The sequence below is a fragment of the Musa acuminata genome, chromosome BXJ1-1, assembly GCF_036884655.1.
Source record: "Musa acuminata AAA Group cultivar baxijiao chromosome BXJ1-1, Cavendish_Baxijiao_AAA, whole genome shotgun sequence".
Classification (NCBI taxonomy): Eukaryota; Viridiplantae; Streptophyta; class Magnoliopsida; order Zingiberales; family Musaceae; genus Musa; species Musa acuminata.
In genome coordinates, this window is record NC_088327.1 from 30,381,204 (window position 1) to 30,407,758 (window position 26,555).

Consider the following 26,555-nt stretch of genomic DNA (forward strand, 5'->3'; position numbering starts at 1 on the left):
GAATCTCATGGATTATGAAAATGATTTGAATTTAATGGATTTTATTGAAATCATGATCTTGATTTCTCACAATTTTCTATTGAATGAATCAAGTTTGTTTTCTATTTAAAAGGATATTTATCAAAATTTTCATGGTCTTTTAGTATTCATGATATTGATAATTATATTTTGAAACTCTATGTAAATCAAGATTCTTCATCATGATTCTCTCGTTTTATAAAAGAGGAGATGTTCTATGTGAATCATAAGATTTTATATGCATGAATTGAGATTCTTTTTGCTATTAACTAGCAAGAAACTTGTTTTTGTAAACCATGACATGCTACTTGACATCTTGATAATTTATAACTTGAGTTTTCTTTTTGAATCAAGATTGTTTCCTATCATGTTTTCTATCTACAAAAGAAGAAATTTGTCAAAAATGATATATGTCTTTTGACATTCATTTTTCATCTTTATTATTTACCCTTATCATGATTTGAATATTATAGTAAAGAGAAATGAATTACATGATTGTATTGTTATTCCCTTCTATGTGACACTGACAAAGGGGGAGCAAAACTTGCTAGATAGCAAATTTGCTAGCTTGCACAATTTGAAAAGAGGCAAAATAGTCCATCTTGCACATCTCAAAAGATGTAAAATTTTGCTAACTTTTTATGTGCAAAAGTTGATAGCTTGTATACTATAAATTTGCATACCAAAAATACAATATTGTTTATCTCAAGATGCAAAACATACTAACTTGCACTTTGCAACGGAAGCAAAATTGCTAGCTCAAACATTGCAAAGGAAGCAAAAATTTGCTAGCTTACAATTTGCATATTTCAAGAAGCAAGAGTTGCTTTCTTGAACATCTCAATATTGCTAGCTTGCATGATGTAGAACTTGCTATCTTGAACATTACCAAAAGTGCTATCTTATATGCTGTAAAACTTGTATATCTAAAACTTGATAGCTTGAATGTCCCAAGCATGATGCATTACTTGCTAAATTTTCTATCTTCAAAATTGCATGATGATAAAAATTTAATATTATGTTTTTCATGCAATGGTTTGAACCCATATAATAAACACATAAGAGTAGCTACTTCTCCTTTTTGTTGATGACATAGGGGGAGAAGTATATTGATGACTTCATGCATTGAATTAAATATTTTATATATTTGCATGATAGTTTAAATGTTTTTCATAACATGTGATGAATGTTACTTGGATTTGGGATAATCCAAGTGTTCTATCAATGGCATATTGATAGGGGGAGTTTAGTTAAACTCCGGGGAGTTAAGGTTAACTCCGTTAGTCATCAATTAGTTGTCATCATCAAAAAGGGGGAGATTGTTGAATCTCGGATTTTGATGATGAAACTAATTGATTGTGTTTAAATGTTTGACTACATTTTGAGTGATACAGGTCTACTCGATCAGGATTAGACAATTAACGCAGGAGGAATTGACGTTGCGTCGGAGGAGATCACGTCAGGATATTGGATGGCAGAAGGCTTCGGGCGTCGGGCATCGGGCCAAGGAGAGCGAAATTGCGCCAAGGATATCGGGGTTGCGGAGGTCAACCGCCGATTGGGCAACAAGCTGCAAGAGAGGACGATGCACCGAAGAATCGGATGAAGCGCCAACCAATGACGTGCCGGGCAACAGAATGTCAATTTGCGTTATAATAATTGTCTAGATCGGAGTAGAGTATTTGCTTGTGTGTGCAGGATTAACTACGATAACCAAAAAACACAAAGCGAGAATACCGGAGTCAAGTTCGATGGACGTTTAAGAGTCCGAAGAATCGTCGGAGATGCTGCCAGAACCAACCGAGAAGAAATCGGGAACCTGTCGAAATTTTCGGAAGTTCGCCGAAGAGATCGTCGGAGGTTCACGGAGATCACCGAGAAGGCTCGGCTACTCATTAAAGTCATCACAAGTTCGGGAGCTTGCTAGAAGCCCGTCAGCAGAAAGTTCGTCGGAAAGCTCGCCAGAACAAGACTCGACGTTCGCGGTTGAAAATTTGCTTAGGATGTGTTTTGGTTATGTAGTCCACTTGTAATTAGGATTAGGATTAAGAGATAATCCTATATCCTGGTTAGGGGCCAACTGGGCCCAAAGTCAGAGTTGGTTTAGGCTAAAAATTAAGCTAAACCAGCGAACTAGAGAGCCAAGATTGAAGCCCAACTAGTGGCTGAAAACACTGTAGTCGGGCTGAAAACACTGTAGGCGGTGGCACCGCCCACCACCCGAGAGCTGGGCGGTGACACCTCCTGGCTGGGCGGTGGCACCGCCCAGCACCCGAGCCCTGGGCGGTGGCACCGCTTGGCTGGGCGGTGGCACCTCCAACAGCGGGAACCCAAAGAGAATTCAAATTTTGAAGCCCAAATTTGAATCCTCTTGAGGCCTATAAATACCCCTCAAATCTCAGCTGAGAGAACAATTTTTTGAGCAGCAAGTGTTTGAGAGAAAAGCCTTAGAAAAGTGTTAGCTTGTCTTGTTTTCAATTTGCTAGTGTTCACCTCCTTCTTTCTTGTTGAAAATCTGTAAGAGAGTGAACCGCTTGTAAAAGTTGTAAGAGGGGTATTCACCCTTCACTTTCAAGAGACTTGCTAGTGGAAGGTGGGAGCCTCATCGAAGAGGGGCCTCGCAAGTGGAGTAGGTCATTTGACCGAACCACTCTAAAAATCGGCGTAATCTCTGGTTTGCTTTTTATTATTATCATTTACATTACTGCAAATCTTCTTACTGCTTTAGTTCCTTATTACTCTTGCTGCGCAACTTTAAGAACACGCCTTCAAGTTAAATTTCTCAAGTTTTGTTCTTAACATACGAAAGATTTTTTGATTAAAACCGAAGTTTTAATCCGCTGCACTAATTCACCCCCCCTCTTAGTGCCGCTCCGATCCTAACAGGAAGAAGAAAAGAGGAAGGTGGCTGCGGCAAGGGCTGCAGCGAGGAGGTGTGAGGCGTCGGGGAGGAGAAGGGAAGAAAAAGAAAAAGAAGACGAGAAGAAGAGAAGGAGAAGAAGAGGGAGAAGAGAAGAAAATAAGAAGAAGAAGAAGGAGAAGAGAGGGAAGAGGGAGAGGAAAGGTAGGTAGCTGCTGCTAGGGCTGCAGCACCTCTGTTTCCTGGACGAGGAAACTAAGGTATGGGGTATCGGGGAGGAGAAGGGAAGAAGACGAGAAGAAGAAGAAGAAGAGGGAGAAGAGAAGAAAAGAAGAAGAAGAAGGAGAAGAGAGGGATGATGGAGATGAGAGAGAGGTAGCTGCAGCACCTCTGTTTCCTGCAGGAGGAAACAAAGGAGAGGAGACGCTGTGCATCGGGGAGGAGAAGGGAAGAAGAAGAGAAGCAGGGACGACGAGGAGAAGAAGAGAAGGGAAAGGAGGGGCTGCAGCTGCGGCTGCGGCGGTGGCAGCTGCAACTGGAAGAGAAGAAGGAGAGGAAGAAAAGAAGGTGAGGAAGAAGAAAGGAGAACTGTGGCTGCGACTGTGGCAGCTGCAACTGTGGCCGGGAAAGAGGAAGAGGAAGAAAGAAGGGAAGGAGAGGAAGAAGAGAAGAAGAAGAAGGGGCTGCGCTGCGGCAATGGCAGCTGCATCATGAAGAGAAGAAGGAGATGAAGAAGAGCAGAGGAGTAAGAAGAGGTTGCGGTCGTGGCTGCGGCTACGACTGCAGCAGTTGCAGCTGGGAAAAAAGAGAAGGAAAGGAAGAAGAAGAGGGAGAAAAGAGGGAAGAGGAAGAGGGAAAAGTGGTTGTGGTTGCAGCTGTGGCAGCGGTACGATTGCGGCTGCGGCATTTGGGAAAGAAAAAGAAGGAATGAGAGAAAGAAGAAAAGAAGTAGTGAAGTGGAAGGAGCTGCGACCGTGGCTACGTCTGCGACTGCGAAAAAGAAGATAGGTGCAAAAAATGAAATAGGGAGAGGACATGGAGGAAAAGTAAAAGAAGGATTTGGGCTTACACCTTCTTCGGATCTTTGGATCAAAACCTTCGAAATGCAAGTGCCCCGATCTTTTCTCATGCAAGTGTCCTAAACCTTTTCTTCTGCAAGTGTTTTGATCTTTCCTATTGCAAGTGTTTCAATTTCGATCTTTCCTATTGCAAGTGTTTCGATCTTTCCTATTGCAAGTGTTATGATCCTTTCTATTGCTAGTGTTCTGATTCTTCTTATTGCAAGTGTTTCAATTTTTCCTATTGCAAGTGTTCTGATCTTTCCTATTGCAAGTGTTCTGATCCTTCCTATTGCATGTGTTTCAATCTTTTCTACTGCAATTCCATCTTTGTTTTTGCCTTGAATATTAAAACTTTGAATTGTTCTATCCTTACATTTGATACATCTCTTGTTTAGACGTAATGATTTGAATATAGAAAACTTTTGAGATTCTGACCCTTCCACCTTGTTTTAGCTATAAATCCCTACATAGATTTTCAATCTGGACAAAACTTATTTGATCGGAATATAGACTCGGAAACCTTTCTTTTGACAGCTTGTTTGAATAATTTGGAGTATATTTGCTTGCCTAAACTTATGTTTCGATTGACCCTACGGATTCTACAAAACAGAGTCCGTACCTTCTAACCTTTTGATACTAAATTGCTTATAAGTCTATGCTGAGAATAATGATTTATGTAAATTTATTTTGTTGGAAACTAGACTCCAATATCTTTTTTTTGATACCTAGAATGAAAGATTTGGAGTACAAATACTTGCCTAACTATCTGTTGAAACCGATCCTATGAATTCGACCAAACAGAGATCTTGTTCTCTGACTTTTGTTTACCAAATTATTTATAACTCTCTGTTGGGAACTTCAATTCATATAAAGCTTGTTTTATCTGAAAGTAGGTTGAAATATCTTTTCAATGATATATTTCCTGAGTAAATTAGAGTATAATTGATAGTTTGAATCATTTGTCCAATGTGCCTCTCGAATTCTGTTAGAAATTGAGCTTTGGTTGATTTCGCCTGTTCTTGTTCCATTTCCTTTGGAAATTGATTTTATTTAGCATTCTTTCTTCAAATGAGCTTTATATTACTGCTTTGTATTCTTGTATGCTCTTGTCCTTAAATTATTTGCATTCTTGAAACTTATTATGTAAAGTTTATGTTGTATCGCATTGTTTCGTATGGGCACATGTATGTTTCGTTGTTCCGCATGTGCGTATGATATATGCTAAAATCCTTGTATGCTCTTGCCTTGGTTTCTTTTCAAGTTTGAATGCATTTGTAAAAGATTATGTTTGCATCGTATTGACTTATAAAAGCACATGTATGTTTCGTTGTTCCGCATGTGCTTCTGATATGTGCTAATTTTATTGTTCATACTGTCCTTTTGTACTTTGGTGTTTGTGAGATACTATGAACCTTTGCTAGAAATGGTAAAGGGAGTTATACATAGAGCCTACGATGCTCTACCGGCCCCCTTTGACTTCACCTAGACGTAGGTGGTTGGAGCTCCCAAACGTGGGAGACTTATGTCTGGTGGTCATTCAGAAATGGATGAATCACATTCTGTCTATGGTTCCACTACACCTTCTGTATGTTTGATATAATATCTAGAGCTTTGGTTATGTTTTTCTATACATGCTTTGGATAAGAATGATATGAATGCAACGTCAAATACGACGTTTGAGCTTCTGTTTCGTATTTGTTCTTTGATATGCTTCGAAATGGTTCATATATCGTTGATATGCTCTGAAATATTTCATATGCTATTGATATGTTCCGAAATGCTCCCTATGCCTCTGAAATGTTCATACACCATTGATACGCTTTGAAATATTTCATATACCATTGATATATTTTGAAATGCTTCATTTGTCATTGATATGCTCTAAAATATTTCATACGCCATTGATAAGCTCCGAAATGTTTCATTCATTATTGATATACTCCGAAACATTTCCTATGCCATTGATATGCTCCAAAATATTTTATCTGTCATTGTTATGCTCCGAAATGTTCCATATGCCATTGATATGCTCCAGAACATCTCATACGCTATTGATATGCTTCAATTACTCTGTGCTCTATTTTTATGAACCAAATATGTTTTGATTGAAATAACATTTACGATTTTGTATCTAATGAGATGGTATCCTTGAATCTCTTGTATTCTACCTTGCATTGTGATACCTTACTTGTTTGAAACTATTCCTTTTGTTCTGGATATGTTTTGTCACTTGCTGAGGTATTTTTTTAGCTCACTCCGTTATTATATAAATCTTTCAAGTTAGCTTACCACTCTTTGAGATGTTTGAATTAGACTGAGACAGTGGAGAGCTATTTAGAATTGTGGGCAAGTCTTGTAGGTTGTTATGTTATTGTTGTATAAGCATATTTTGTACGTAATGAAATGTTGTCGATAAACTTGAATGGATATATCGTGTAAAAGTGTTAGAAGATCTCTCTTATTTGGAATTTCGGAATGTTAAATTTAGTTTACAATGATATGAACCGGTGGTAAATGGTTGAAGTTTTGATTGTATAAATTGTTTAGCTTATGGATTTGTAAGTGTTGTTAATGTTTTGTTAAGTTGGCTTGGGTTTCCATAAATGTGAATTATCGAGTGATGTGATACATGATTATAAACTGCACAGGTTTTATGGATGTGAATTTGACTGAATGTTTCTCGGTGTCCTTAAATGTTAGTTTGGATCCTGGATTGATTTGTGATGGAAAATTTTAATATTATCGATATTATTCGGAGGGGCGTGACATAAGGCATCAGTATAAGTAGTCCTAACTGATTCTTCATCCTGTTGTCCTCTAAAATAATTGTCTTTTTCTTTCTCTGCAATTCCTATGAGGTTGCAAATTATGTTATCCGAAATGGGTATATGATGTCCTAAGAGATAGGTAGATACCTTTTTGTTTTCATCTACATGTAAATTATTGTAAAATAGCTTAACAATTCTAGGGTAGATAGGCTCACTTATTTGAAGGATTGGGCAAATGTCTAGATTAGCAAACCATTGAATGGGTTCCAAATCACTTAATTTCTCTAAATCAACATATTTACCCTTATGAACATTTCTAGACTCGATGAAAATTTAAGGGCATGTTGATTAGAATCTAAAAGTAAGGAGTCATAGTTTTCATCTAATCTCCTCTTCCTTTTATCCCTAGAGGATCTTCTAGAACTCATGGAGACTACAATTATGAAGACAAATAAGTGACAAAAATAAGTTATACAAAGGGGAAATCAATTTGGTTTAGATATTTACCTTAGAAGTTTTTCCTTCTAGTGATCTCCAAAAGGATGTCGGAGATTGATCCATGTTTTAAGAGGAAGTGGGGATTTTTGAGTTGCTAGAGGGAGAGCAAGAGATTCAAGTTTGGTGCTGTTTGGAGAAGTGCAGAATGGGTTGGGGTTGATTCTACCGTCGGCCCTAACTTGTTGTTTATAAAGGGTAGGTTACGGGCGGTGGCATCGCTAGCTGGGTGGTGCTACCGCCTACCACCCGTGACAACTTATCACGAACAAACTTCTAAACAAGATGTTTGATGTAATACTTATGTATGTCCATGTCTTTTGGTATGTTTATGCTATGCACAACATGTAAAGGGATGACCGAAGGCTTAATAGTCCCATTTTAGTTGGGTTTGGTGGCCGCTTTAGGCATGCAAATAAAGGTTATGTCATATGGACACTTGTGAAAGATTTTCGATCTGTAATGGATCATTTTGACCCTTTGTTGTGCAACTTTTCAGAGCTTGTAAAGTCTGTTTGTAATTTGCATTGTCTATGAAGTGTTTCCTGGAATGTTTGCTTATGGATCCCGAGTGAGGTATTTTCTCTAACCCGTTTTCTCTTTTGTGGGTCCTAAGGGACCATGGGAGGCTTCGAGGAGGCTGATCTTTGCGAATGGACATGCAAGGGTGCCGTACGACTTAGGTAAAACCAGCTAAGTCCGTGACAGATAGTATAAGAGCGGGACAAGCACTCATAGAAACATTTAGCATACAAATGTGGGGGACCTAGCGGGGCTGCGTTGAGAGCAGTCAGCACACGCGTGACCATTTGGGGGAAAACGGGCATGGAGATATAGGGAAAAGGAGTCGCTCGGAGGAGCGAGCATATGAGATTGGCATTCAGAGGAATGGTCAATCCTTCGCGCAAAAGGCACCATGAGAACAAGCAAGCTTGGAAGAATATGGAGCGCACAAAGGTTGGGATGGCTGAGTTTGAGCTACGGCTCAACGTTGACAACCATACTTGATGGTGCTCAAGGCAAGTGAGACTTATGAAGAAAAAAATGATAAAATCGGTAATATTAAAAATATAAATAATAAAATAATATTTTATTATTTTTTAAAGATTATTAATAATAAAGGGATTATAAAGAGAGAAATGTGAATAGTAATTTTTTTTTAGTATACACAATAATGCCGTCTATAATACATCATCACTTACCTCAAATGGCCACAAGTCGTTCCCCTCTCTCTCCACACGTATCCCACCTTAAATCTACGGATCCTCTTCTGGTTTCCCCCTTCCTGTTAACAAAACCTAAATCCAAAACCTATGGCTTCTCATTGACCAAGAAACGTTATTTCTCCTCTCTCTCTCTCTCTCCCCAAACCCAACCCCTCCCCACACACCCACCCACCCACCCACTCCCTGGGCGCCCCCGGGGCGGTTCCCTTCTGGAAACCTACTTGCGTTATCTCCCAATGAGATGAGATGAAACTCTTCGTCACCTCTAATGGTGAGACTCCTCCTCCCTCTCTCTCTCCCGAGTCACCCTTCATCCTTCTCTCTCCTCTCCCTCGCTTCTCCTCTCTCCCACCTCTTCCTTTCCTTCCTCCCCCACTCCCAGGAATCTCTGCAGCAACGACCGAGACGAGGGGGAGGAGAAGACGACGAGGAAGAAGAGTGGGTCGTCTCCAAAGCCCAGCATATCCTCTCCCAGACCAAGTGGGCCAATAGTCCCGATCTCATCCACCTCGCCGAAGCCCTCCTCCCCCGCCACGTACCTGAGATCCTGCGAACCCACCTCGACCCCTGCCGCGCCGTCTCTTTCCTCCGCTGGCTCTCTCAGCGGCATTTCTACAAACCCTGTCCGGACGACTACTTCGCGCTGATCGATCGGCTCCTCGCCGCGAGGATGCTCACGCCCGCCAATCGCGCCTGCAGCCAGATGGTCAGATCTTTCGAGACTATGGATGATATGATCCGCGTCATCGATTTCTTGAATGGCTCGAGGAGCGACGGATTGGTGCTCGATCTTTATTGCTATAACGGCATCTTGATCCAGCTGGGGAAGCTTCAGATGGTCGGGGTTGCGATGAATGTTTACCGCCAGATGTTGGGCCGTGGCATAGAGCCGAATCTCTTGACTTACAATACTATGATCAATATTTTGTGTAGGGATGGCAAGGTCAAGGAGGCTGGATGCATCTTGAGTAGGATTTTGCAGCTCGAGATGAAGCCCGATACTTTTACTTACACCTCGCTGATACTTGGGCATTGTAGGAATTGTGATCTCAATTCAGCATTTTGGATCTTTGAATGGATGGTTAAGGAGGGATGCAACCCGAATTCTGTGACATACTCGACGCTGATCAATGGACTATGTGATGATGGTAAGGTGGATGAAGCATTAGGGCTAATGAATGTGATGGTGCAGAAGGGCGTGCAGCCAACTGTATACACATACACTGTCCCAATTTCAGTCCTTTGCAACTCTGGGCAGGTAAGCAAGGCCTGCAGGTTGGTGATTGATATGAGGAGTAGGAGATGCATGCCTAATGTGCAAACTTACACAGCCCTTATCAGTGGGTTCTGCAAATCTGATGGACTTCACTTGGCAATTGGGTTGTTTCATAAGATGCTGAGGGAAGGAATGACTCCGAATACGATCACATATAATGCTTTGATCGATGGGTTGTGTGAGAAGAGGAGAATTCAATCTGCCACAAAGGTTTTTGAAGCAATGGAGGGGCGAGGTTGCATGCCGAATTTGCAGACCTACAATGAGATGATGAAGGGATTCTGCCTGGTTGGTGCTGTTGAAAAGGCAATGGTTCTCTTTCACAGATTGCTCATGTCAGGTCCTCCACCAAACCAGATTACTTATAACACTATCATATATGGATACTGTAAGATTGGCAACCATAATAATGCCATTCGGATGGTTTATCTGATGAAAGAAAATGGACACAAGCCTGATGAGTGGACTTATACTGAACTTATTTGTGGATTTTGCAAAGGAGGTGAGCTGGATTTAGCTTGCAAGGCACTTGAAGTAATGGCTGAACAAGGTTTAAGGTTGAATGTAGTCACTTACACTACCTTAATCGATGGGTATAGCAAGGAAGGGAAGCTAGATATTGCTTTGTCCTTATTGAATAATATGGAGGAAAATGGCTGCAAGCCAAATTTGCAGACTTTTAATGCTATTATTAGTGGTTTTGCAAAGCAAAATCAGTTAGCAGAAGCAGAAAAACTATGTAGTGAGATGGTTCAACAAGGTTTGTTGCCTAATGTTGTAACTTATACATCTCTGATCAATGGGTTGTCCAAGAATGGTGCCACATCTGTTGCAATAAGAGTCATGGATGAAATGGTTGAGCAAGGCTGTTCACCAAATCTTCATACTTATAGTGCTCTCATCCATGGCTTATGTCAGGAGGGCAACGCTCAGGATGCTGAGAAGATGTTTTTGGAAATGGAAGACAGAGGATTAGTTCCAGATGAGGTTACATATACTTCGATGATGGATGGTTGGATTATGGTAGGTAGGGTCGATGATGCCTTTTCACTATTGAAGCGGATGGTCACTACCGGAAATAAACCTAACTATTGGACATACAGTGTTTTGATGAAAGGATTATGGAAGGAGAAACAACTGACAGCAAAGAAACTTGCAGCTGTGCCAAATGCAGTCTCCACATGCAGCATAGATGAAAAAGCTACCAGTGTAGATATTTTTTCTAGTCTATTAATGAGATTACCCGAGTATGGATATGAACTGAATATTGATGAGTATAGAACCTTGGTATGTGGCTTATGTGGAGAAGGTAGGTGGTCTGAGGCAGATCAGGTTGTCAAAAGTATGGCTGTGCAAGGCCTGCCTCTAGATGAAGAGATCTATAATTCCTTGCTACAAGTTTATGCAAATAATCTGAAAATTGAACATGCTTTGGAATTACTGAATGCAATGACTTCCATTGGATTCGAGCCATGTCTAATGGGTTATAAGTCACTAATATGTGCCTTATGCGAAGTTGATAGGGTGCAAGAAGCTCAGAATCTTTTCCATTGTATGCTTCTGCAGCACTGGAGCCCTGATGAAGTTGTTTGGACAATACTAATTGATGGACTTATAAAGGGAGGCAAACCAACTCTATGCACAGAGTTTCTCCAGATAATGGAAGCTAAGGGTTGCAAGCCCACTTTACATACTCATGCTATTCTGGCCAGAGAATTGTCTGCAAAAGACAAATCATCAAAAACTTCAATAGTTGAGATACTGGAGACCTGAGACTAATTTCTTGTTCAGCTGTTGAATATTGAGGCATTGTTCAAGTGAGCTGCTGAATTGATGGTAAGCCAAGTGAAGTGAGTTTCAGATTCAGACAAATTAATTCTGCAGTAATCATTCTATCATTTCTCATGAGAATCAACTTTTCAGCTGAATACATATTTGTCATTAGTGGGATCGAACAAAAGGTATGTGTAACTTGAAAAAAATGCTAGTATCATCTTTTAGTAGATTATATTACTTTTTTTCTTTTCAACTTACCAAGTACAACTTCCAGGATTTTTCCCTCAGAGAATGAGTGAAGTATGCCAATGGGAGGCTCGAGCAAATGCAGAAACAGCTCGGAAGTTCTTAACCAGAAATCCAAACAATTTTAAGGTAGTATTTAACTCCAATTTAAAATAAGATTTTTTACAATGATGATTATATTATCCCATTTGTTTGTCAAATGATAATATTTTAGTGCATGTCACCATCTTTGTGAAAGATGGATTACTTATTTAGACAATAAAGATGTACATTGAAGTGTTCACTTCAAAAGTATATTCTTCTTGACTATAAAATATTTCAATGAGACTCATTGATAAAGTGTGAAATGATGTGATTATATGGTTACTAGCTGATACAACAACATAATTTTACATTTTGTATTCAAGCCTCCAATCAAATATGTGATAAAGGTTATTTTAGGATCTTTAGCCTCTATTACATAGTAATTCGTTAGATATGACTAATATCCTCCTTAAAAAGGTGTTTCATCTCATTTTTTGCTACTGTGTCAACCAAAGACAACAAGATAACTTCCTAATAAGATATTGCAAAAGTAAAAAGAACAAATAATAGAAGAGCCAAACTTTAGACTCTCCATGCAGAGACTGGAAAAGGGGGAATTCATTTGCAACATTGTTTTCTTTTGTTTGTTTATTCTTCTTCTAGCATCTTTTGTGTCATTTTGTTTCATATCTTGCTTATTATCGTTTTTATTCTGTTTTTGTCTTGTGCAAGAATCCTTTTCGTCTTATTGATATATGAAGTAGAGGATCAAGTGTTCATTAGCGAACACATTTGTATTTTTAATGTGCATTTGGAGAAAGAGATTTGAGTAAATATGTAGTTATGAAATGCTTTGAGTGTTTGGTAAAAATTATATGAAAATTACATTTTAAATATGCATTGACATAAGTGTTGTTTGATAAAATTATATTTCAAAAATTCATTGAATATTATGTGATAAATTTACCCTTGTATCATTTTTAATATTCATTCAAAAGCGAATACATATTTTTATTTAAATAATAAGTAAATAAATTAATGTAATCTTGTAAAAAAAAAATTCATATGGCCTAGATATATAATAAATAAATAATCATATAAATGAGTGTAAAATAATATTTGAAAATAAATAAATACAATTTTACCTTATAGAAGACAAATCATATTGGTTTCTCACTAAATCATGTCATTACATTAAGAAAATATCATAAGGTTATGGTTCCTATTATACAGTGGATTTTGGAGAATGTCATAGGGTACTTTGAAAATTTTGAAAATTTCATTAGTATTCCACAAATGCTGAAATGTTAATGCTATTCAAAGGTAGCATTAGTGTTTAAGCATTGGTAATACATCATCCAAGCCAAATTGAATTTGAAAAAAGAAATTCTAAACACCAATTCAGATTTGAAACGCGTATTGAACCCTCAATGTACATTTCAAATGTGTTCTCAAGCGTACCCCAAATCTGTTGATAACCTTGAACTGAGATGCTTAAAGTATTGGACTGGTTGAGTATGGAACTAGCCCAATATTAAACTTAAACAAAATTGAGTACCTAAGATTTGGGCTAACCTGCTTGGAATTGTCAGCGTGGTTGGTCCATGCACCACTTTTGCACCAAAAGTTTAAATTATATGTGGTGTGGATCATACTGGGTGGCAACTGTTTTATTGCTTTAGTTACTTTATCAAGTATTTATAGTCTATTAGTTATGAACTTAAGAAGTTGTCTCCGTGAAAGAATCCCAAGATTTATTCGTTTGTATAGGCAACTTTTGGTTTTTGTATACGAATAATGGTTGGTGTTCATTTAGGCACTTGGGTAAGGCGAGGTCTGATCACCTCATTTAGGTTCCAATGGGTTATTTTAACTAGGAATATTCCAAGCATACGATTGAGCCTAAGATTAGGGTGAGTGCCTGAACCAAATCAGCTTGAGAAGAGCTCTCAAGCTACCCTCATCATCCCTCTGATCTTTTACTGGTACTAAACCACCCTAAACAACATATCAATAATAACAAAGTCGTAAGTCCCACTATTTGGGGTTAGCTACACAGATCATTTTCCATCATTGAGTTCTATAAAAAGTCATATATTTAGTTAAGTTAAATGTATTTAAAACTTTATTTATAATTTCTACTAAAGTCTCATTAGGGCTTCCTTTACCTTTGCTACCACTAACGTAATTATTTCACCTCTTCTAACTATCATATTCGTAAGTCTCCTAAACAAATGTTTATATCATGTTAAATAATTTTTTTACGTTATCATCTATCGAAACAATACCTAGTTGTTTACGAAAAAATATTTTTTTTCTTATCTTTCCTACTAACTCCACATGCACCTTAATATTCTCATCTTAGTAATATAAATTTTTTGTATATGTAATTTCTTAACCGTTCAACACTCGGATCCATAATGCATTGTTGTTCTAACAACTGTTTTATAAAATTTTTCTTTTAATCTCAAATATATCTAATGATCATACAAGACTCTTGATGCCCCTTTACCATTTTAACCATCTTGATTTTACTCTATGGATAATATCTTTATTAATCTTTTCATCTTGTTGAATAATTAATCTAAAAAATCTAAAATTTTTACTTAAAGGAACTTCATGTTTATCCAACTTAACCATATCCTCTTGTTATTCCTAGAGTTACTAAAACTATATCTCATATATTTAATTTTAGTCCTATTTAATTTAAAACTTTTAAATCTAAATATTGCCTTCATAACTTAAGTTTATAATTAATTTCTTTAGGCTCTCAACAACTAAGATAATATCATCAACATATAATATACTCCAAGGAGGTTTATCTTGTAAATGACTAGTAAATTGGTTCATTATCAATATAAAAAGATAGGGACATAGTGTAGATTCTTAAAATAATTCCATGCTAATAGGAAACTCACTAGACACACTCCTTATACCTCTAACGTTAGTAGTTACATTATCATACATATCCTTAATAATATCAATATAACTAGTGGATATACTTTTGTTTTCTAAGACCACCATAATAAATCTTTAGCAATGCTTTCTCTAAATCAATAAAAACTAAATGCAAATTTTTCTTTTCTGCTCTATACTCTCTCTCACAAAAAATATATATATTTTTATATAATTTTTATATTGAAAAGCATCACATTTCACTCTAGTGCCTTTTCATAACACTGATATGAATAAATTATCACTCAGAAAGTATAATGTGTGGTAATGTTGGGAATCATATTCTGAGGACTACCCAGAAAAGAAGCCCAGAAAAGCCACCAGCTAACAATTGATGTGAATGACCTTATTTTCCAACCTTGATAATCTACACGATTTTCGGTCCCAACATGTGCGGGACTGGAGTTCTTTACAGCAGCCTTTTGTATGATGTTTTACAGCCCATCTTTATGAGATCTGTCCATTTTCTTCTCCTGATCTGGTTCCATCATAATAATGGTGATGGCCATGTATATGCTAATATTTCAAGATTGCATTATTCTGATGGTAATTGCCGTAGTTATTGTCTGGTTTGACTAAAGAAGACGTCATTATAAGGTTGCTATTCAATATAGTGGAAGTTTGCAGTGTGGACTTTCAGTCCATGTGTTTTTCACGTCAAAACAAACCATTTTTTTATAATAAAATTTGCTGTGTTTGACTGTATCTTATTTGTTTCCTTGAGATAATTACTTGTTTGCTTTACATAGCTTTTGCTTTATTTAGCTTTTGCTTTAGTAGGAGAAAAAGTTTTACTTGGCAATTATTGGTTCTGTTCCTTTCTCCAACAGCGGAACACATTTATTTATTTAATATCATAACATGTACAGCATTCTTTTAATTTTTTGAAAATTAGTAATCAGTGGTAGAGCTAACTGTGTTAAGCATGAAAAGTTCTTATTTTTCTTTTCTTCAGACATTCAAATTCTCACTCATTTTTTACTCTTCTTTTCTCTCTTCCAAAATTAAGTTATTCACTGCCTAAACCTTCATGTTATCTAGCTCACGATTGCATCTTAATGTTCTTTGAAGCCATAGGTTGAATCAGCTTCTACCTTGTTATGAGGGTGGAAACTTCCCTCTGAAATTGCCAAAAGATGGTAATCCATGGCATATTTTTGGCACTTGGGCATGCTGATTCATTAATGATGATACAGTCCTGTTTTAAGTTATAATGCTCTTATTTGCTTATTGTCAATCCATCATCCTAGAGACCATGTTGCAACTCATCCCAAAATCTATTTTGATGAATTTGATTCCATGGCAAATGGAAAATCAGGACCATCCAAAGGACTATTTCAGAGAACAAGCAAAATAAGGATGGGGATTGGAAGATTATAGCAGTACTCCGAACAAGAAAAAGAAGCATGACAAAGAACGGCTTGCATCAACTGCTATGAAACTGGCTATTCCTAATGACTCCAAGGCAAGGTATAAAAACTTAGCAGACATAAGAGCTTGAAACTGCTCCCATGTTAATAACAACTCATGAGGTATTAGAGGCAACTTACCAATATATTGGAAACAAGAGATAAAACTCAAAATATTCCAGGTTCTTTCTTTTTGAACTCTCTTTTTCTCACATGCATTAAATTTGTTGTTAATTCTTTTGATCAGATGTATCTAGCTTAATTTCTGATCCAACAGAATTTTTGCTTAGACTGGGCTCACTGGTGTTGGTGCTCCCATGATGATGCAAGCACCTGTAGAATAAAATAAAACAAATATGTTTAATTTTTTTCCTCTGTAACCAAACAAATGTTTGATCAGATTTTAGAATTGGAAGAAGACGTGGAAGCTGGAGAAGAGTCCATCTTCCAAGCCTCTCAAAAGAAAAGGACCTGTTACAAATTTATTCTTCTTAAATAGTTTCTCCTCGCATCATCCTGGATCAACATTTTATGTGAATTAATGCAGTAAGACAGAATCGCTTCCTTGTTAAGCGATCACTCACACTGCCACCTACACACACAGTCCTTCACCTATGACATGTATGCTGGGTTGTCAGTCTCTTCTTTCATGGTTTGTTGGTTGTCACTGTGTTCTTTTCGTTCCTATTATCGGAACAGTAATCACAAATCAAATAGTGGTTTCTATGGTGAGCATTCCCTGCGTCATCACTAACATAGCAGATCTCTTTTTAGCAGAAAAAAGGATTCATTCATCGGATCCACCTCCAGAAACACTAGTGCATCAGTTTGCATACTTCAGCTGATACAGACAGTTGGATAGAGCATTTTACTAAACATTTTATGCTTAGAAATAAGCAAAGCACACCAAATATATATCTATATATATTCTCAAAAAAGTCTTCTCTGTCGTCTTCATCCTGTGTCTCAACAGTAGGTGTCACAAGCAGAACAGTAAGTGAATTGCTCAGTATGAAATCAATTGTTTCTGCTGATCTGATAACGCGGTAATCAGCTATTGGTGAGCTAACAAGTCTTCCTACTCTATTTCAGGGGATAAGTCCTATGTTGATAGAATAAATATTAATGAAATAATGAAACCATTATATACGTATGTATGTTTAAATGTGGGGGTTGTGTGAATAAAAAGCTCGATATCCGTTGCAAGTTGTTCCACATTTTAATCGTCAGGGCATGCATTCCTTGTAATAATTTTCTATTCACCGTTGGATTTTCTTTTTGCGCATCTTAAGGCAATCCAAACGGTCATAAACCCATGAACGATCATCGTGTGCGATTTCTTCCTCTTGTTTGGCTTCCGGACGAATGTCGATCAGTTACTTCGAAATCCCTATGGAAACGTGGACAAAACCATCGGCGGACCTAATTAGTCTCTCCTCTGTTTCGCCTCGATTGAGTTGGCGATGGGGGACACGTCGGCGGAGAATTCCCCCAGGCTTCCTTTGCATTACTACCGGAACATCCTCCTTACCACCGCCGCTCCCTTCCCAACGTCGACAACGTCGGGAGATACCCTTTGATGTAATTTTCCCATCCAATTTTATGATTTCTTCTTTTTTTCTCGTTCCAAACAATGATTCTTTCAGGACTTTTTAGTGTTATGAGAATGAGATATGAGACCTTTTTTCTAATTTTGGATTAAGGTGTTTTGAAAGGGGATGTGCTTGCTTGATATTGGTGGACTCGAGGGTATAATGCAGTATGTATGTGTGGGATGGAAGCGAACCGGATCGCTGCCGAGACAGGCTATGAAGGAGAATTGCTCCTCCAGGGAGACTTGTGACAAGTTTGTACCTTCCCAATAATCTTTGTTATATATTTCTTAATCAGTAATTTTCCCTCTGTTTAGTACTAAAATTCGAAGTTATTAGTGATGGTAATAAGTTTATTGGATGATCTTTTAAAGTAATTTAAGCTTATATACTTGTGGCATCCTGTTTATAATATAAAATGAAATTAGTTGCAGCGAATTTGATTTTTAAGTTCTAAATAACCATTGCTTACTTTTTGTGCCCTCAAAAGATCATTTTTCTGAATCCTTTTTCTCCTAGGGTTCACCAGAATTCTCCTTCTCTAAGGTTGGAGATTTATAGTTTCTCATAGAGAGCCTTCTACATCAAGGTTCATAGAATTGGAAATGGTCGTGTAGGATTTAAGTTTAAGTGGATTCTTTTATCGGTTGTTTTATTTTACAATATCTGGACATCAGCAAGCAATTGGTGCAAGTGGCTTATACTTGGACAAAACTCTGGAATTTGCTAGGATAAAGATCGAGCAGAAGTTTGTTGGTATCGGGCAGGATTGCCCAGAGTAGACCAAAAATAAGGACATTGCTCCTCTGTCTAATTCTGAGTCCTGAAAATTCCCCTTGTGACTGGGCTACTCAAGATCAGACTCAACCACTTCTGATTCTGATTGGCTCAGTCAGATTGGGTTTGGCTGATCCTGGGAGTCAAGTTGGAATTCTGTATTGGCATGTCTCTTAGTTCTTACCTTGCCTTCCTCCTGAAGAATTTGCTGAATGAACCTTAACAGCATAGATTAACAGGTTTGAGTGCAGGTTATTAGTGGTGAGCTTTTGGTTCCATAAAAACAAGTCCAGTTTCGCTGTCCTCAAACAAGGATAATTATGGATAAGATCATATGCTGATGCCTCTATCGATAGCATGACATTGTACGATATTGGCCTACATTCCTCTATGATGATCAGCATAAGGCAAACATTAGCTTAGGCATGTTTCGGTACAAACTCAGCAAACACATACAATACCTTTCACGTGTTCACATGTGGCCATTAGCTCAAGAATTCTTGTTATCAAATATGGGAAACTGTTGGGGTGTTGATCCAAAAATTTGAGAGCAGGTTTAATAGGTTTATGCTTATTTCGAACAACTTCTTTGGCTTTCCCTTTGTTACTTATGCTTTTAATATATGAAATGACCTGTTTGAAGATCCACGGTGTTGTTTAGTTCACCTCTATGATGATTAAAAGCAATGGAAGACAGGGTATTTGACACATCAACATATCTTAAGGTGCATTGAAATGTTTGGATAAAACATGGTATATAACATGCCAGGTCTTCAATTTGCTTTTATAGATTGGTGGATGACAATTAGCATGAGGACATTGAATCACACGATTGGTCGAAGCTCTACTTGTCAGGCTTTTGATCATGGAAAAAACTTGTGGACATCAAATATAGTCAAAGATAGCATTTGCCAAAAACATGAGTTCTACTCTTCAAACATATTAGTTGTGGAGGAAAAACCCAATGTAGATCTTCATCAATTTATTTATTTATGGAGTAGGGTCTTGTCAGTCTATAGATTTCATTCTTGCAGATGACTTTTTTGTGTTGATTGATAGAAAATCGATGAAAATGATTACTTCTAAGAATTGGTTCATATTTCTTTCCCAGGATTATCAGAGTCAAATTTAGGCAACAGTTTTAGAAGGTTTTTTTCGGTCAGACTAGGTGTCCTAAGAGTACAATATTGTTGGGAACTTAATTTATTATCATCATAAAAAGTTTCTAAAAAATTATCTTCTAATGATGGATTGTACAATGTTTAAGATTGACCTAATAGCCTTCATCTTTCTGCTTCTGGATTTTAAATGAGTTATTTATAGCTCAAATAAGTTGCTTTCCTAACTACAACTTAGAAAACTGGTATTTCGGGTTTTTATTCAAGGGTTGACTACGATATGCTAACATGGTAATTAAATTACAGGTGGAATTGTATGACCCACCTGCGTCAGCTGTAGTGAGAGTGAGTGGCGTTTCCTTGGTATTCTGTTGAGCCTGACACCATTTGGAGTGCCAAGATCAGCCAGGTCTGTGAGAAGGTGCAGGTGACCTACATACAGATGCTGAGCTGGTAGCCTGCCACAAGGATGTGGCATTGGCTTCACTCGCTGGGGTTTGCAAGGTCTCATCTCATCTAGTGCAAATGGAACAACATTAAGGTAGAATGCATTATCTTGGGCTGGCTAATTTCACCTTAAATTCATGGGAAGATTCTTGTACATGAGAGGAGCATAAGCAAATTTGATGAAAACTTCTAAATCTATTCAATGGTCCTGTAGAATCTTTCAAATTTCTTCTTCTTCTTCTTCTACCATGTTATGTTTTCTTTGCCGCTGGGCAGGAAAAAAAAAACAAGAAAAAGGGCTTTGAGTTATTGGCTTCTTGTTCTCGAAAGAAAATGAAATTAGGGATGTTTTAGAGAAGATTTGAGATCTTAAGAAAGTGATGGGAATGAGGACGTTCATTTAATCATGTAGGGATAATATCTTTGGCGATGATGGTATTGGTGATAATGACAAAAGTAACGGTAACGTTGGTGCTTATGCTTATCCTACCTTATCTAACCATATCTTCTCAGGCGGCACCATCAACTTGTCTTTGGTCCCAAAACTGGGCGAATAAAGCAAGAGGACATAAGAGGCAGTGCAAGTGAGAGCGAATAAGTTGAATTAAGTAGACACGTTAACATATACCAAGAAGATTTGTAGATGGATGATGTAATCAGAAGAGATGAGATAGAGAAGGATCTAGTAAAATAAAGATTTAAATATTTTTATGTTAATTAAAAATATTTTTTGTTTTACTACTCGGTGACGACACGTAATTGACGCACAAGCTAGCTTAGTACTTTGAAATCTCACTGGTACATGTGGGTTTATTTTAGATCGAGGATGAGGAGGTGGCACGTTAGGGTGCTGTTTTCCATTGGTCGTCAAAGTGAAAGGTGGCACAGCGATATCCATGAATCCGTGGAGTAAATGTGGGCGCCGCTATAAAGTGTGTGAAAAAAACAAGAGGCGCTCATTCAAACATAGTCTGAATTCTCCAACCGATGGCGTGCAAGCTTTCCGATCAAAACAATGCGAGAAGAAACCAAGAGACAGTATCTTGTAAGGGGATTCTTCCGAGACCACAATAAAAGCATAGGAAGCGAGACAGTTCCTTGTCCATTCCATCTCACGCAAGGGGAGCAGCAGCCACTGCTGCACAACCGAAGCATATACCCTTACCGGATGCTTTCTGCAGCTATCATCAACCATGGAGCAAACCAGACACAGAGACGCAGACAAAAAAGATTACAGAAGCTCCCTTTTGATGCAAAGTAATAAGGGAAAGGAAGAGAGAAAGAGAGACGGCTCAAAACAAATTGAGCTGAGCTCCTTCCTCAGTGCACTCGACAATTACACTGTTAATGATGATGATCGCAGCAACCGAGTGTTCTCAGGTGGTACAAGCCGACCACGAGGTGTGGTCCATGGTCAGGCCAGCTCGGCTCTCCAAACGGACCGGCTTCTCCTTGCCGCCGATCAGTCTTGCTGGGTTCCCCACTGCTGTTGTCCTCGGCGGCACCGGCTTCAGCACCACCGACCCGGCCCCGATTTTTGCCCCTTCCCCGATCCTCACATTTCCCAGCACTTGTGTCCCAGCGCCGATCAGCACCCCATCGCCGATCTTCGGGTGCCGATCGCCGATCTCCTTTCCGGTGCCGCCCAACGTGACACCGTGCAGGAACGAGACGTCATCTCCAACCACCGCCGTCTCGCCGATCACCAACCCAGTGGCGTGGTCCAACAACACGCCGACCCCGATCCGAGCCCCCGGGTGGATGTCTACCGCGAAGACCTCTGACACGCGACTCTGCAGCAGTAGTGCCACCGACCTACGACCCTCGATCCAAAGTCGGTGGGCCACCCGGTGCACCTGCAGCGCCATGAAGCCCTTGTAGTAGAGGAAGCAATGTACCATCTTATCGCAAGCCGGGTCACGGTCCCTAGCGGCGCGGAGGTCGACGCGGATGGCCCGTCGGATCTCAGGGTCGTTCCCCAGAACCGCGGAGAATAGATCCCGGAGGACGCTGGTGGAGAGGAGGGCGGGTACGGCCAGCTTGCTGGCGAGGTTGGCGGAGAGAGCGGATTCTAATGTTTCATGAGAGAGGACGAGGTCGTCGTAGAGCTTGTGGAGGAGGGGCTCCTCTTCGGCGACGGCTCGCGCCTCTTCCTGTATCCTGCACCACACCTCGTCGACGAGGGAGAGGTCGACCATGAGCTGGCAGAGACCGGTCCCGTGGATGAGAGATCGGGTAGCGTCAAAAGCGACGGATTTGATCATGGCGGACTTGGCGCAGCAGCTCTGGACGCAGGCGGCCATCACCTCGCAAGGCATGTCTATCGATCTGCTCTGAGAGTAGACGGAGAATTGCGAAGGGGATGCAAATGATGGGACTATATATATATATGTAAAGCTGTGGTGTGGTGAGAGAATGGATGATGCAATCGAGAGAACACGGAAGATTCAACGAGAAAGTTAATCCACCTAATAATAATAATTTTTGCAACAGTAATTATTATCTATTAATATTGTAAATAATATTGTAATTGTCTTTATTTGGACATTTCAGGCTGATCCATAGAGATGAGGAGTGATGCTTTATGTACCCGTTAAAGACTTATGCCGACCTTCTGATTAGAGAAAACAAAAGTGGGACCCACGCGGTTCTCTTAGCTTCCCACAGTCAAAAGGCAAGTGGGTCCCTCGTTGGTTCTCCGTGATTCCGCGTGGAGCAACGGGTGCAATTACCGTGTTTTGTCCTAGCCATCACTGAGGAAAAGACCATTTCTCATTGGCGGCGCCACGGGACCTTTCGACTGCAATCAGCTTCTGACGAATGGCAAGCTCTAATTTACTGGCTGATGCTGGGCCGAGACTGGTGAGCCAAACCAGGGATTTGCCGGGCCGACTTGGCACGGCCCACAAGGAACATATTAGGACCGTCAGATTGAAATCGGACGATCGAAGATTCGTTTCCGCAAGTGCGAGATCGCCACGAATGTTGGAGAGGCGTGAACGGCATCCAAGGATGGGGGACAGTTGACCATTGTGGGTTGTACAACGTTGAGGCGGCGGCGGGGAAAAGGGTGACGTTTGAGATGACGCCGTCATTCGGATAGTCAAAGCGGAATCTTCGACTCGAAGGCGGTGCGGTGATGGCTTGCGAAGCAAGTCCGTCGACATTAAATAAAATTGCCGACGTCGTGTACGTGACTGCCCCGGGAATGAGGACCCACTGGTGAGACCCATGCAGCAACCAATCGCGTCCAAGGATAAACATAAGGCTGCTTAGTGTCGCCTACAAGTATGTCGGACTGTTGGATTTCTTTTGGATTAAAGGTTTGATAAGCCCATTAATGACTCGTTAGGGGTAAAACAGAGTGCAATTACAATTTCTACTGTTCGTTAGTAACTGTATCTATATCTATAAGCATCGATGTAATTTGTGCTGCATAGACATTAACATAACTTGTTCATAGTAAAGGTGTATGTAAGAATCACGTAAGTATTCCGAAACAATTTGTGCTTTATAAGCATGAACATAACTTGGTCTTGCACTAGGCTACTCAATACAGTAAATCTACTTTGGTTGCATGTCCTCAGTTACATCATTCCTTCATCGAAAATATAATCCACATAAAGTTTTGAAGAAAAAGAAAACTTGGAACTTTTATAGAATAAAAGCCTTCTAGTATATTCTATGTGTTTATGTTGATTATTTAACTAATGGAATTGGAGTATGTAAGCTAATCTTTTGATCGTAGTGTCATTCATGCAAAACCTATTTAGTTTATCTCTTATTAAATAAATTTAATTAGTTTAAACATATTTTGTATATGTTGTAAGTGGTTGTCATATAGCAATATCCACTTAAGGAGGCAAAAAAAAAAAAAAACAAATACAGAAAACAGAAAAGAAATCAAATTCGATTTCATTGAAGATTATAATTTTGATTGAAGATCTTAAAATTTTTATTTTTGGAAGTATATCAATAAGAATATTAAAAAAATATTTTCAAATCAATTCAAGAATATTATCTGCTTTTCTCAAACCAATTCATTATATTATCTTCCAAAACAAATTATATATCTGATTTGATAAAATTATAATTTTTTATATTTATATATATTTTTTTATTTGAACCCCTAAAAGGAGCTAAAATATTATAATATATTAATTAATGAAATGATATTTTTTCACAAATTATATGTGAGTGGTGAAACTCATAGTTTGATTTGTAACTGTGTGATATTCTATCCTTTATGTTTGGGATGTTCAAATCAGTTTAAACCAAACTATTTTTGGTTTGGTATAATCTAAATTGAAATTGATTTAGATTTATTTAATCAAATTATTTTAAAATTAATCAATCTGATTTAGTTAACTGATTAACTAAATTATAATTTTAAATTATTTTTTTAAAAATGATTAACTAATTTATAATTTTAAATTATTTTTAATTGAACAGTACTACTGCTTGCAGACTGACACTGGATAGTACCACCGCTCAGTCTAGGTGGTACGATCACCTGACAGAGCTCAAAGACCGAGCTCTAATGGTACTACCGCTTGATAGGGGCGGTACCATCGCCTGACAGCATTAAATGTTGGCGGCACCATAACCAAGAACGCTTGGGAGATCGAGTCCTAGGCGGTACCACTGTCGGCCGTGATTTCAGATGCTGAATGAGTTATTCAATCCAGCCCATATCAACTCTATTAAGGGGCCAGTTGGCCCCTATTTGAGTTAGTAGGATTACCTCCCAATCCCAATTAATGTACTTAACTATAATTAAGGCAAGCAATTAGTCCGATATGTCGATTTCTCTCGGCGATCCTTCGACGAACTTCTTGGCGAGTCTTCTGGCGCACTTCTGGCGAACTCCCGATGAACTCTCGGCGATCTTCCAATGAGCTCTCGGCGATCTTCCAACGTGCTTCCGGTGATGAACTCTCGGCGATCTTTCGACGAACTCTTGGCGATCTTCAGACGAGCTCTCGGGGAGCTCCTAGTACATCGTCCGAATCTTTGATTCTAGCTCATCATCTACTTTACGCCTTACTACTATCGTAGTTAATCCTGCACACTTATCTTAACACATAGATTAGGTCAAATAATTTACCAATTGATTTCATCATCAAAATCCAAGATTCAACAATCTCCCCCTTTTTTATGATGGCAATCAATTGGTGAAGGAGTTAATCTTAACTCCCCCTATCTATATGCCATACAAACTTGAATTCATAGCCTTGAATTCTAAGCTTTGATTGAAACTAAAAATCACATGCATTGTGCATCACCATAATTTCAAGTTATCAAGATATTAAATGCACAATCACTTTATGCATTATAAAATGTTTTGGTATAGCCTTTCGTCACTACTTGCATGAAATATCATTATTATTGCATTGTAGTATTCAAAAGTTCACAACATTAAGAATTCGATAATGCATCATTTGTATGATAAAGAGATCACAACATCATAAAAATTTTTAGCATTGAAGAGATCACAATATCATATAAGTTTTCAGCATTTAAAGTTTCAATATCAAAGTAAACAATATAAGGTTACAACATTATAGTAAACAACATAAGATTACAACATCAAAGTAAACACAATAAAAGAGAGAAATTTCGTCCACTTCTCCCCTTTTGTCATTAGCAAAAAGATATGCACAACTTATTCAGGTGGTGGCAAGTCAAAATGTCTAAATAAGGTATTAAGCTATTGATGAATCTGTTGCAACTCAGTTAAAATTTGATCATGATATTGTTCAAATCTATCTTAACGTTGTTCAAATTGATCCATTCGAGTCCCTATGTAATGACATAAATGAGGGGGGGACTTGCTTTGTTGGAGGTGTTACCTCAAAGGGACTAGTAGGAGGAGATTGATTACCCCTAAATATTGGTATTTCAGGTTCTGGTTCAGGTGGAAGGGGATCAGTCCTTCTAGGTAATCTAGACCATATCCCATTTCTGAATGTACACCTCAATCTTCGAAGTAGGTTTCTATTTATGATATTAAATCTATCTAGTTTCATAACTTCTTTGTTAGGTAGGATAACTATGTCATGAGTATGGATTAGTCTTGTGATCAGGCCACCATATGGAAGTATCATATCCTTTTTCGATAATTCAATCATATTTTATTAAATTAGGTAGCCAAAACAATTTTCATATCCTTTCATAATTCCATTTGGTTAACTTCATCATGATGATATTGTTTTGGAATTATAATGCTTATCAAGATGTGATGAAGTAGTTTGGTATTGAAAGATAATAAATATTCATAGTTTTTTGGAAGAATAGACAAATTAGGATTATCGAAGATGGTTCCTAAGGCTTCAGAATAGGTGATCCCAACTGATGCTTCATCCCATTGGCCTCTAAAATAACAACCTCTTTCCTTCTCCGTAATTCCTATGAGACTATAAATTACGCTATCCATAATGGGTATATGATGTCCTAAGAGAGATATGAAGACGCTATCGTTTTCATCCACATGCAGATTATTATAGA

At 38.5% G+C, this 26,555-nt stretch overlaps 2 protein-coding genes and 1 long non-coding RNA gene across 5 annotated transcripts; 2 read left to right on the top strand and 1 right to left on the bottom strand.

The window, feature by feature from the left end:
* The first annotated feature begins 8,594 nt into the window (after positions 1-8,594).
* LOC103972969 (pentatricopeptide repeat-containing protein At5g65560) lies at positions 8,595-16,482 on the top strand. 3 transcript variants are annotated; one of them, XM_009387395.3, is made up of 4 exons: positions 8,595-11,540; positions 11,628-11,665; positions 11,755-11,855; positions 16,024-16,482. In XM_009387395.3, exon 1 carries the CDS (start codon positions 8,697-8,699, stop codon positions 11,475-11,477), a length of 2,781 nt encoding a protein of 926 aa, XP_009385670.2. In that variant the 5' UTR covers positions 8,595-8,696; the 3' UTR covers positions 11,478-11,540; positions 11,628-11,665; positions 11,755-11,855; positions 16,024-16,482. The 3 variants fall into 3 exon arrangements, with proteins under 3 accessions (XP_009385670.2, XP_065046055.1, XP_009385669.2); XM_065189983.1 differs by having other exon boundaries at positions 8,595-11,665; positions 15,777-16,482; XM_009387394.3 differs by having other exon boundaries at positions 8,595-11,665.
* Positions 16,483-17,172: 690 nt separating this feature from the next.
* On the top strand, positions 17,173-20,357 carry LOC135587555 (uncharacterized). The gene is made up of 3 exons (XR_010475911.1): positions 17,173-17,695; positions 17,818-17,960; positions 19,908-20,357. It is a non-coding gene; the product is annotated as an uncharacterized LOC135587555 (long non-coding RNA).
* Positions 20,358-21,279: 922 nt separating this feature from the next.
* On the bottom strand, positions 21,280-22,401 carry LOC135677628 (probable serine acetyltransferase 4). Its single transcript, XM_065189996.1, has one exon. It carries the CDS (start codon positions 22,364-22,366, stop codon positions 21,425-21,427), a length of 942 nt encoding a protein of 313 aa, XP_065046068.1. The 5' UTR covers positions 22,367-22,401; the 3' UTR covers positions 21,280-21,424.
* Positions 22,402-26,555: the final 4,154 nt, after the last annotated feature.

Coding starts and splice junctions, on each gene's coding strand:
- LOC103972969 (XM_065189983.1), top strand. CDS start 8,697: ATGGTGAGACTCCTCCTCCCTCTCTCTCTCCCGAGTCACCCTTCATCC.
- LOC135677628 (XM_065189996.1), bottom strand. CDS start 22,366: ATGCCTTGCGAGGTGATGGCCGCCTGCGTCCAGAGCTGCTGCGCCAAG.